Source organism: Heloderma suspectum, chromosome 5 (genome assembly GCF_057233095.1).
Source record: "Heloderma suspectum isolate Gila_16-S chromosome 5, 16-S_ref, whole genome shotgun sequence".
In the NCBI taxonomy this organism is placed as follows: domain Eukaryota; kingdom Metazoa; phylum Chordata; class Lepidosauria; order Squamata; family Helodermatidae; genus Heloderma; species Heloderma suspectum.
In genome coordinates this window covers 230,644,981-230,657,057 of record NC_139462.1, presented here as the reverse complement: position 1 = coordinate 230,657,057, position 12,077 = coordinate 230,644,981, and the positions used below count along the sequence as shown (strand labels likewise).

The window sequence follows — 12,077 nt, the reverse complement described above, 5'->3', positions numbered from 1 at the left end:
CTGACATAAATGGCCCATCATATGCTGTCAAATGCCTGGATGGTCTTCATCTGGCATGGGAACAATGACAATGTTGTCAATAAGTGGACTTCAGTGGGGAGAGCATTCCACAATTGGGGGGCCACCACTGAGAAGGCCCTCTATTGTTCTCACCTTCCAAGCCTCCCTTAGAGGGGACACTCAGAGGAAGGCCTCAGATGTTGATCGTAGTGTTCAGGTAGGTTCACATTGGGAGAGGACCAGGTGAATCACTTTGGTCCCTAGCCCTTCCTTTTAGAGCAGGGATGGGCAACTTTGGGAGGACCAGGGGTAATTTTCACTCCCTGGACCTCCCTCCCTGCGGGCCACACCTTTCCCCTCTATCCTGTGGTGCTGAGTTTTTTTAAATCATATTTTTTTCTAAACCTGCTTCCAGAATAGTTATGGATAGTCAAAGGGGTAAAAATTGGGTAGTTTTCAAGCTAATTTTGACCCTTTTGGTGCTCCATAATAGCTACAGAGCATTAAAAGGGCCAAAACTTTTCAAAGTGGCTGCTCTGGATGCCTTTTTGCTTTTTTAACTTAAAAGAAATCATTTTAGGGGGCCACATGCGGCCCACCCCTCCTTTACAGGTTCTCAGCTAGCTGAACTGGGGAAGCCTCTTGTGCAGCTCCTGTTCATCTCTTGTGCAGGAGAACGTTTCACTGAGTTGTGCCCCTAGTTTACAACCCCTTTTCCCCACTTGAAAAAGGCACAGATAACTTATTTGTGACCTCCTTGAAGCTGGTTTTATTGAGACACATCCAACCTTCTCTACAGGTATTCAAGTCAATGGAAGAACATGGCAGTCAGTTCATCACTGTTCGAATTTCTTACCTGGAGATCCACAATGAGACCATCTTTGACCTTTTATCTGCAACAGCCACTGGCATGGCCAATGACACTCCACTGTCTATAGTGGAGGGCCCCCAGGGGGTCTCTGTCAAAGGCTTAACTGTGCATGCTGCCCCCTATGAAGAAGTTGCTTTAAATCTCTTGTTTGAGGTGAGAAGAATGGTTGAGATCTCAATGTTCTTCCCTGTAGTGTTTGCCAGGAAGGATTTTGTCCATGCTGGCTGGGGCTGATGGGAGTTGTGGCCCAAAACATCTGGAGGGCACCAGGTTGGAGAAACTGGCCTATGGTATCTCAGGGTTCTGTCTTGTCCTGCGTGTCTAACATCTACATGAAACCTTTAATGAACTCATTTGGGGTTTGGGGGCTCAGTGTCACAAATATGCAGATGAAGCCCAAATCCCTCTCTCCATGTCATTCCAAGGAGGCCATCAAGGACTGGAACCATTACCTGGAAATATATGTGGGCTAACAAATTGAAATTGAATCTAGACAAGACAGAGGTGGTCTTGGTCAATACAGCTGATCCGGGAACTGTGGTTCAGTCTGTGTTAGATGGTGTAGTGCTCCCCTTGAAAGCACAAGCTCATCATTTGGGGTTCTTCTGGACCTGGCCTTGACCTTGGAAGCGTGGGTCTCGGCCGTGGCCAGGACTTCCTTTGCCCAGCGGAGGCTGCCGTGCCAACTATGCCCATTCCTGGAGAAAGCAGATCTGGCCAAGATGACGCATGCTGTAGTTGTTACAGGGCTGCCCGTGGGCAGTATCCAGTGCGATACTACTGCCAGCGTCAATTACGTTGTGCTAGTGTAAACACTATGCCAGCACTGTTGATGCAGTGGTAGAGGTAATTTGCGCTAGCACAGTGTAATTTACCTTAGCGATAGTGTTGCATTGGGTTCTGCCCTATGAATAAAGAAAATAAACTCTCTTCCTCCTGCTTTTGATTTACGACCCCGTTTTCTTACTTTCTTCTCCAGGGTGACACCAATAGATCTGTTGGTCAACACACTCTGAATAGACATTCCTCCAGGTCCCATTGCATCTTCACCATTTACATCGAGGTCAGTTCCACTGGGCTTTTATTGACTTACAACATTTCTATACTGCTCCACGTCTAAACAGAATCCAGAGAGGTGAACAATAAAAGATAAAAGGAATAAAACACCATATTAAAAGTTTTTTAAAAATAGAATGCCAATAAAAACTGTGGCTCATCAGTCGAGGAACGCTTGTTGAAATAAAGATGTCTTTGCAGGCACCGAAACCAAAAAAAATGTCGGTGCCTGCCTGACCTTCTGAGGTCCACAGAAAGGGAGCTGCCATACTGAAGGCTGTACTCCAGGTGGACTCCAGTCGGACCATAGGTTGACGCAGAACGACCAAGAGCATCCCATCCGATGATCTGCGTGACTGGGCAGGTTGATGAAGGAGAAGGCACTCTTTCAGATATCCTGGTCCCAAGTTGTTTAGGGCTTTATACACTAGTAGCAAAACCTTAAACCTGGCCTGGTAGTGGATAGGCAGTCAGTGCAGTTCCCTCAGCTGCGTGCTGGAAAGGGGCAGCTCCTGGCAGCAGTCGAACTGCTGTGTCCTCCGTTAGCTCCAGCTTCCAGACCAGCCTCAAGGGCAGCCCCACACAGAGAACACTGCAGTAATCCAGTCTTGAGATTACTAGCACCTGTACCACTGTGGCCAAGTTATCCCTGTCCAGGGCAAGCCGTAGCTGGCGTACCAGTTGACAGGCCTGGCCCAAGTTATGTGGCTGCCGCAAGTGAGGCAGTGCTGCTGCTCCCCACACTTGCTCTCTTGGCCATGCCCGCTCCCCCGTTGCAGCCACCGCCCCCAGGGCTCCCCTCACCTTGCCTGGCCCACGCATGCCTGCCTTGATGGTTGGCACAGAAAGCACCGGCAAGCCACTGTCTCGCCCACTCCATGGGAACGGAGCTGGCCTGGAGCCAGGGCTGCTCTCGCACGGAACTTCCACGGTGCCTCCATTTCTGTTGGGGAGGGGGGCACAACCTGTTGTAGGAGCCCAGCAGCTGGGCCACAGTGTAAGAGCAGCCGGACAGACAGAAGCAAGTGGTCAGCTGGGCTGCTAGCTGAGCGAGCGAGCTGAGCGACCAGGCTGAACGAGCAAGTGGGTGGCAGGCAGCAGTTGTGACTGAGGTAGCAGGGAGGCCGCTCTAGACCCTCCTGGCAAGGGCGGGGGAAAGAGCAGCACAATTCACTGCTTTTTCCTCTCTGCTGCCTGATGCTGGCACATGACCCCGAGTAATGGTAGGGCTGTCCCTGCCAGCTGAAGTTGGTAAAGGACACTTAGAGCCACTATGGCTACTTGGGCCTCCAGTGACAGTGATGGATCTAAGAGTACCCCAGAGTATGAAGCTGATCTTTCAAAGGGAGTGCAGTCTCATCTAGAACAGGCAATGAGCCTATCTCCTGGACTCGGGAACCACTCACCCACAGGGCTTCTATCTTGCCAGGATTTAGCTTCAGTTTATTGGCCCTCATCCAGCCCACCATTGAGTCTAGGCACTGATCCAGGGTTCATGGTGGCTTGAAAAATCCAGAGGTCTGTGGTTTGTTTTGGTCTGATTCAATACTTCTGTTGTGTGTGGTGTGCATTAATGTTCTTGATCTCCCACCTCAGTGTCATTCCAGAATTATTTCAGATTCCAAATATGTTACCTCCAAAATTAACCTGGTGGATCTGGCAGGCTCAGAGAGGCTGGCAAAGACCAAAGTAAGTAAATCGGGAGAACCAGTGAGTCATGCTGGCTGGGAATGATGGGGGTTGCAGTCCAACACATCTGGAGGCCACCAGGTTGGAGAAGGCTGGACTGAAGGAATATAGGACCTGGCACGGGAGTACCCCTCTCCCGTGGTGCTGACATCCCGCCCATGGTTCCGCCCCATTTCGGCCATTCTGCTGGTGTATCTTCACTGGTGGAGCAACTCTGTTGATGGAGTGTTCCAACAGTGCAGCAGGCGGTTCCACCAGAGTATCTGCCAAGGCAGAGGTGTGTCTGGTGGTCTGCTGGCGTAGCGGGGCTTCTCACAAATTAGAATGCTCAGCTGGTGTAACTCCGCTATAGGATTGTGTCCTTAATTGCTTTTTCTCTTCTGCTGATATTTATTATGTGGTTGCTACTTCTTTTTTTAAAAAGTTGTTATTTGAATGCTATTTTTATGGTTATTTGGCTACTTTGTGTTAGCACCTTGGGTATTTTATACGGAAAGGCAAGATAACAATACTCTTAATAAATATAGACCTATGTGCATAATATGATAAGGCCTCCTCTTGGTTCCTCTTTTTAACAGTCAGAGGGGTATGGATTGAGGGAAGCCACATACATCAACAGGTCTCTGTCATTCTTTGAACAAGTCATCATTGCACTGTCAGATCGTAACCGGGAACACGTCCCTTTCCGCCAGAGCAAGCTCACCTACACTCTGAAGGATTCATTAGGTAAGGGCTTGGGGCTGGGACTGCGGCTGTGGGTGGGGGTGGCTGAAGAGCTGGACGTGGGGAACTCCAGGTTCAGGCCCTTGCCTAGCTCTGCCTGAGGCTTTGCTGTCAACTTCATCAGAACAGCAACATTTATTTATTTATTTGTATCTCACTCTTCTGTTAAATAATGCCCAAGATGGCTAACAACAAATATAATACAAAATACTGCCAAAAAATCTATACATTGCTAAAAACATTGGAGAAATACAATTAAAAACAAAATAATTCCTCCCTCCCAAGCTTAAATAGTTTAACATTTAAACAGCAGCAGGTAGCGTTTGCCCCCTTCCCTTGCCCTCTGCAGCCCATCTTCTCCTGCAATGCTCAGTCTCAGGAAGGTGTTGGATGCATTTTAGGGCGCATTCACCTGTTTTGATTCTGATTCACAAGCTTTGGCTCCTAACCCCCTGCCCCAGGTTTAGCCAAAATGCCCACCCACCCTGCCGCCGTAGCCTTCTAAAAAGAGTACTTAAGGATGCAATCTTATGCACACTTATGCAATCTTATTTCCTGGGAATAAGCCCCATTGAATTCCATAAGAATTCAGTGGGGCTTACCTTTGAGTAGACATGCATAGGATTGCACTATAAAAGGGCCATCACAAAAAGTAGAGGAGCCAGGTAATTCCCTGTAATTTGAGCACTGAGCAGGAAGAGACAATATGTCTGAATGAACCCAGATTGAAGCTTTCTGCATTGTTTCATCCCCTTTCGGACTGGTGCCTTGAAATGCTTTAAGGGTTTTAAAGAAGCAGAAGGAACTTTTCGTAGCACAAATGAAATAAACCCTTTTTGCATACTGCAGCTGTTTTCTAGGGAAAGGGATGGTGAAGCCCTCCTCAGCATCCACGAATCATTTGCACCACCTGCGTTGAGTGCAGAATGCTGCCTTCACTTCCTTTCTGTCTTCTCTAGGTGGGAATTGCAGTACTGTCCTTGTGGCTAATATCTGCAGTGAAGCCATTCACATCGTAGAGACGGTGAGCACCCAGAGCTTTGGGAGTTGAGGGGACCTAAATATGCCTAGAAATGCTTAACTGGGATTGCTTAAAGCCTGGTCCACACTTGCAGCAGAATGTGAACAGAATGCTGGACGAGATGGTCTGATCCAGCATGGCTGTTCTTGCGTTCACTCCAAGGTGCCACCTCGGCAAGCTTGCCCTGTATGGCAGTGATAGTTCCTCCTTGGCTGCCATGACTGTTTTCCCTTTCAAGAGCCTGATGGTGAAAGAGGAAGTGCTGCGCTGGGTGGCGGCCATCTTCTTCCCCAAAAAGCAGAGGGGAAAAGATGGCAGTTGGCGGCTTGGTGCTGCTTCTTTCAGCAGGATGAAAAACGTAGGAGACCTTCAGTGCACAGGCAGTAGTTTACTTGGCCCAGGGCATCCTGGACTAACTCCCCCATCAGGGGCACTCTGGAGTAACAATTGTCAGCGTGGTCTGTAAGCCACTGTTTCAGCTGTTGGGTGCTGACACCTGAACTCATAGCATCATGGAACAGTAGGGTGGGAAGGGGCCTGCAAGGCCATCGAGTCCAGCTCCCTGCTCAGTGCAGGAATCCAAGTCAGAGCATCCCTGGCAAGTGGCTGTCCAGCCTCGTCTTGAAAGAGAAGCACATAGCAGGAAAACAAACACACTTTTTCATACCGATCGTCTTGGCAATTAGGCTCCTAAAGCAGAGAGTTTGGAGTCCAAAAGAATTGTGAGGTGGTGAACATGGGTGGCATTAATGTTTCTTCAGCTGTCCACACTCCGTTTTGCTACCAGAATGAAATGGGTGACGACTGTGCCAGTTGTGAATGAGGAAGTCGACGCAGAGGTACGTGCTGTCCTGTTCTGGTGGGGCTGGTTAGTGACTGAGTGGCTGGGGCCGCTGCCCTCTTACAACTTGGGGCAGGGTCACAGTCGGCTGGGCTGCGAGTGGCTGGACACCTGGACATAGTCCATGGGGAAGGAGGCAGTCTGGCATGACAAGCTGTGAATGGTTATCCAGGGAGAGCCAGGCTGAAGAAAAGGGGCAGAGGTGTCCCGGGAAATCCAGCCATGGGCAGTAGTGTCAGGAGGCAAGCAGAAGGCCCCCTCACCTTTTGTGATGGCCCCTTCACAGCGCGATTCTCTGCGTGTCTACTCAGAAGACAGTCCTAGGGTACTGAAACGGGCTTACTCCCAGGAAAGTGTGCGCTGGATTGCAGCCTTAGCTACCCTTCTGAGAAGGCTGTTACGAGAGCCAGTGTAGTGGATGAAGTGCTGGACTGGGAGTGGGGAGACCCGGGTTCTAGTCCCCACTTGACCATGGAGCTCATTGTGGGTGACGTTTGGCCAGTCACCGGCCCTCAGCCCAGCCCACCTCACAGGGCCGTTGTGAAGATAAAGTGGGGAGGAGGAGAAAGATTATGTATGCCGCCTTGAGAGTTAAAAGGTCTGGAGAACACTCCCCAAACCACAGTGCTTGACATCTGCGACCCCACTGGGGTCAGGAAAGGTTTCTTCCCAGGTATTTTTCTGGGATTGCTTCCCACACCCTGGGGTGTTGGGTACTACCATAAACAAAGATGATGCTGGGTGATGTGAGCTTATGCCTCATTAAGTTGTTCTTTATTATTTATTTATTTGACTTGTACCCCACCTTTCTACCAAGAAACATGGCGTTCAAGGCAGCTTTGCTGTTATTTGGATGGAAAGCACTCATGCCCACCATCTAACTCATCGCTGCATTTAGGACCAGGCAGGAATTCCCTCCCCAAGTCTTAGTGGCTGCCAGCTGTGGAGAACACAGGGTTTGCTTGTTAGCGTTGCCTTTGTTGTTGTTCAGTCATGTCTGACTCTCCGTGACCCCATGGACCACAGCACGCCAGGCCTTCCTGTCCTGCGCTCTCTCCTGGAGCGTGCTCAAGTTCATATTCATTGCATCGGTGATGCTATCCAGCCATCTCATCCTCTGCCGGCCCCTTCTCCTTTGGCCTTCAGTCTTTCCCAGCATCAGGGTCTTTTCCAGTGACTTTTCTCTTTGCGTTAGGTGGCCAAAGTATTTGGGCTTCAGCTTCAGTATCTGTCCTTCCAATGAGCAGTCAGGGTGGATTTCCTTTAGGATGGACTGATCTGACCTCCTTGCAGTCCAGGCCCTGCAGCATATGACTTGGCTGGCTTTCTTGAGTCATCTGGGAACACTGACTCCAGAGGGGGCAACCCTTCCAAATGGACCTGTCTGCTCATCTCCTCATTGTGCTCAGGATCCGAGGCCTGACTGCACACAGTCGCAGGTCTCTCTCCCGTGAGGGATGTGGCCCTGTCTCTGGAGATCCCAACAAGTCATAGGAACACAGGAAGCTGCTGTACGTGGAGCCAGACCATTGGTCCATCTAATCCGGTATTGGGCTAGAGGGACCAATGGCTGGCAGCGCTGGCTCTCCGGGGCTTCAGGCAGGATTCTTTCCTAGCCCTGCCTGGAGGTGCCAGGGATCGAACCTGGGACCATCTGCATCTACCACTCTACCACTGAGCTATGGCACCTCTTACCTTGTGGCAAGAGCTTAAAGTACATCATCTGTAATGTTTTTAATATGTTCATTGTTTTCTATTGTTTTTACATTAATTTTTATATTGCAGTATATGTACTTTCTGAAATGTAAACCGCTTAGAGATCTTAGGAGATCAACCCATATAGAAGTAGCTGTGTGTTGGGCTTGTGTGTGTGGGTAGGACTGTGATGGACAAAGGACTGTGATGGACAAAGAAAAAAGGAGGGTCAGGGGAGACATGATAGAGGTGTACAAAATTAGGCATGGTGTGGAGAAAGTGGATAGGGAGGCATTTTTCTCTCTCTGTCTTAATATTAGAACCCAGTGGGATCATCCCATGAAGCTGATTGGTGGGAGATTCAGGACAGACAAAAGGAAGTACTTCTTGTCACAGCACAGAGTGAAAGTAGGGAATTCACTTCCACAGGATGTAGTGGTGGCCACCAATTTGGAAGGCTTTAAAAGGGGATTGGACAAATTCATGGAGGAGAAGGCTGTCAATGGCTACTAGACCTGATGCCTATATGCTATGTTCAGTATCAGAGGCTGGGAGCCTATATACACCAGTTGCTGGGGGACCTGGGTGGGAGGGTGCAGCTGCACTCGTGTCCTGCTTGTGGATTTCCCATGAGCAGCTGGCTGGCCACTGTGTGAACAGAATGCTGGACGAGATGGGCTCTTGGTCTGATCCGGCACGGCTCTTCTTATGCTTGTTTTTGTAGGGGTCTGACTGCTGCTTTAGATATTTCTTTGTATCCGTCTACCTATTATCCATCTTTCTTTCCTGCCACATACTTACATGCTGTTCTTCTCTTTTGCTTAGCGAATGGTGAAAAATCTGGAAAAAGAGGTTCTCTATCTGAAGGAGGAGCTGGCGATGCACAACAGCTTGGTAAGGAGGAGCCTCTGAAGGCGCAGTTAGATGTGATTGTGGCACGATCCAGCCTGGACTGTGCTGCATCCTTGGGGGGGGGGGGGCAGACCAGTACACAGGGTGAGTGGGTGGGTAGCTTGTGCTCCTGTGCCCAATCTCCACTTTTCTCCTGGCAGGGGTTATTTTTGTTCCCACGGCCCCAGCAGGTTGCAAATGGCTTAAATAGATAAACGGGGGAGGCGAAATGCAGAGGTGAAATGCAGGTCCATCTAGCCTCTTCCACCCTCCTACGCTGGTCGCCTTTTAGTGCTCCTCCCTGATGCACCCCTGCTGTGTCGTCAGGATGATGATGTTACATTTCTATACCATCTAATAGCCGAAGTTCTCTAGGTAGTTCACGGAAGATTGAAACTTCAAAAATACACAATATTTAAACCATGAAAACGTAATATAAAAACCATTTACATACAAAACAGCATAAAATTCCAGGGCCAGTTAAAACCTTATCATATGCTGCCAAATTCCTGGGAGTAGAAGAAAGTCTTATCCTGGTGCCGACAGGGTGAGGATGTTGGCGATTCAGCGGGGACAGATCCTGCCCCGTGGGGCTCGCCCCATCACCTTTGCTTTGGCTCTCATTTCCCTTTGAGTCCCCCTCAGGGAGCTTATTTAGGAGTTTGATACGGGCTACTTGGCAAACGGAAGGAAACGTACTGAAAAGATGATGAATGCAAAAGAGAAAACTATTCCGCAGGCCTGGACGTACAACTGCTGCTTCTCCAGTCTGTTTTCATGTATAAAAGCCAGTCTCCACTTTTCAGTCATACTCTAACGTGAGGCCAAGAAACGGAGCACAGGACAAGAGCTGTGGGGGGGCTGTGCACACCGGGAGGTGCAGGCTTGACTTGCGGTGATGGGGTCACCAGGGGAGGGAGCAGGCCCCTTTCCATCTTCCCTATCAGCGAACAGAAGCCTTTCATTGATAAGGGGGGTGGGGAAATAAAGCGCTGCGCTTGGGGACGCTGTTGCTGTTAAGGCAGACCTTGCTTTGCACCCTTGACACGATGCCCCGTCCCGTCCCATCCCATCAGGAATCCTGCAGGGGCAGCCCCAGGGGTGTCAAGTGTGGAGAGGCACCCCGTACCCCAGCATTCCTTGCAAATAGAGAAGTGGTAGGAACATGTGCGTGCTCATAATTACCAGCCTTTTGGCAGAGCGCTGGTATAGTGCAGCGGCTAGGAGGCCGAGCTATGAATCGAAAAGTTCCCGGTTTGCATCTTGCCACCTGAGCGAATTCGTTAGGCTGGCCTTGGGCAAGCCATTCTCTCTTAGCATCCGCCCGCCCCCCCCATCCTCTTCTGCAGCATGGGGATAATACCTTACAGAGTTGTTGTAAGGTTTACACCAAGGTCGTGTCTTTGAAGACTAAAGCGCTCGGCACCAGATGTTCGTGCTCCTGATGGGCAACCGGCCGATGCCGACCTGGGCTGCCCCTGCCACCACCAAAGCTCTTGCCCGGCTCCCTGCCACTCCTGCCTGCTGACACCAGCAATGTGTTGCTGCTACCGCCAGCACTGCCAGCCACTCACCTTTCCCCTAATGTGTCCACCTGGCAGGAAGTCGCATCATGGGAGGAATTTCAGCAGCTACTTAGGATCATAGAATAGCAGGGTTGGAAGGGGCCTACAAGACCATCGAGTCCAACCACCTGCTCAGTGCAGGGATCCCAAGCCAGAGCATCCCCGACAGATGGCTGTCCAGCTTCGTCTTGAATGCCTCCAGGGTGGGAGAGCCTACTTGGCCTCGTTCTGCACTGGGTAGCCCCCATGTTAATTTCTCCAAAACGCAGTGCCAGAAATCAACGAGGGGCATTGCGTTTGAGGGACTCTGAAATGGTGACCATCTGGCATGGCTTGGGGCTGAGTGGCTATTTGGCTCCCATCAGTGCCGCCGCTGCCTACCAGGCAAACGCATCCGGGGGGGGGGGGGTGCAGCGCGTGGCTGGTGGCAGCAGTGGTAGCAAGCAGCTGTGCTGTGCAGCGGCTCTGATGACGGAGGAGTTCGTGGTGCTCTCTCCTGAGCCCTAGTGTCTTCAGGTGCCTGCCTATGCCGACTTCTGATGCAGGCCCTGAAAATGCCATGTAAAAGCTAAGTGTTACTGTGACTTACAATACTATTCCTATAGTTTCCCCCCAAACATTGATGGTCCTACCTTGAAGCAAGCGGTTGAATATTTTAGGATTCTTTGTTAGATACTTGGAACGCAGGGCAGAGCTGCAGTCCTAATCCCTATGCAGGTGGAAACATGGGGCAGAAAGCCCATAGCATGGCTGGCTGGGGAATGCTGGGAATTGTGGCACTTATTTAGACAGAAATGTTCATAGGATTGTGCCCTTAATTGTGACTGGGAGAGTTCTAGCATGCTTGAGAACAGGTGGGGGAGGAACTGCTGATGGCCCACCTACTCATTGGCTCTTCTTCTCTTCTGTCCGTAGCTCAATCGCCCTGCGGTGTCGTATGAGCCCCTAAACGAAATCCAGGTAGCCGAGATCAACTCTCAAGTCCGCCGGTTCCTCGAAGGAACCATAGATGAGTTAGATGTGAGTCGCTGTCCTGCAGATATGAGACTGTGTACAATTGTGCATCTTGAATTGTTATTACGATGGGTTTATTTCTTGCTTATCTGAAAGCAACTGAACCCAGGGCAGGGCTGTGCAGGTGTGGGCTGTCGGTGCGGGGTGGAGGTAGCTTGAGCACACAGGGAGTTGAAGCATGAATCCCAGCTGGAGTGGATCCAGAGCTGGCTGGATCAGTGGAGCAGGGGGAACAGTAAATGATGCCATGAGATATACTGCGGATTCCCATTGTAAAGCAGTAGTGTATAAGCTCCCACTCATTTTTTGACCCATTCGCTGCACCATGGCGCATCCTTTAAGCATCAGCCAGAGATCCTGGCTTGTCATCGCTCTCCTGACTATCCTGCAATTCTCTCTGCTTCAACCTGTCCTTTCCAGATCTTGAGCATCAGACAACTCCATGAAGTTTTTAACCAGTTCAAAATGATTTTGGGGTAAGTACATGGGAGCACCTGTGGGCATGTTTTGCTGATGTCTGTGCTTAGAAACCCTTCATTAGCCTTCTGCCGATTATGGACCTGTTTGTGAAGTCCCCATATAATACTCCTTTTTTCTCAAACACTGCATCTGTTTGGTATTAGAGTTCACTCTGCAGATACTCTGGTGCGTTCTTCATTCATGCCCTAGAAAGTGTTTCCCTAGAACAGGGATGAAGAGTCTCCCCATGGC

The 12,077-nt window shown here is 50.1% G+C and overlaps 1 protein-coding gene across 3 annotated transcripts in view; it reads left to right on the top strand.

The window, feature by feature from the left end:
* The window catches only part of KIF9 (kinesin family member 9), a 33,164-nt gene that overhangs the window by 3,870 nt on the left and 17,217 nt on the right, over nucleotides 1-12,077 (top strand). For 2 of the 3 annotated variants that reach the window (XM_084859515.1, XM_084859513.1), the window contains exons 5-13: nucleotides 800-1,024; nucleotides 1,851-1,934; nucleotides 3,524-3,616; nucleotides 4,195-4,342; nucleotides 5,299-5,363; nucleotides 6,122-6,199; nucleotides 8,722-8,790; nucleotides 11,268-11,372; nucleotides 11,787-11,842. In XM_084859515.1, the coding sequence (XP_084715641.1) occupies nucleotides 800-1,024; nucleotides 1,851-1,934; nucleotides 3,524-3,616; nucleotides 4,195-4,342; nucleotides 5,299-5,363; nucleotides 6,122-6,199; nucleotides 8,722-8,790; nucleotides 11,268-11,372; nucleotides 11,787-11,842 (923 nt within the window). The remainder of the gene's footprint in view (nucleotides 1-799; nucleotides 1,025-1,850; nucleotides 1,935-3,523; nucleotides 3,617-4,194; nucleotides 4,343-5,298; nucleotides 5,364-6,121; nucleotides 6,200-8,721; nucleotides 8,791-11,267; nucleotides 11,373-11,786; nucleotides 11,843-12,077) is intronic. The other variant, XM_084859514.1, reaches the window with a different exon arrangement.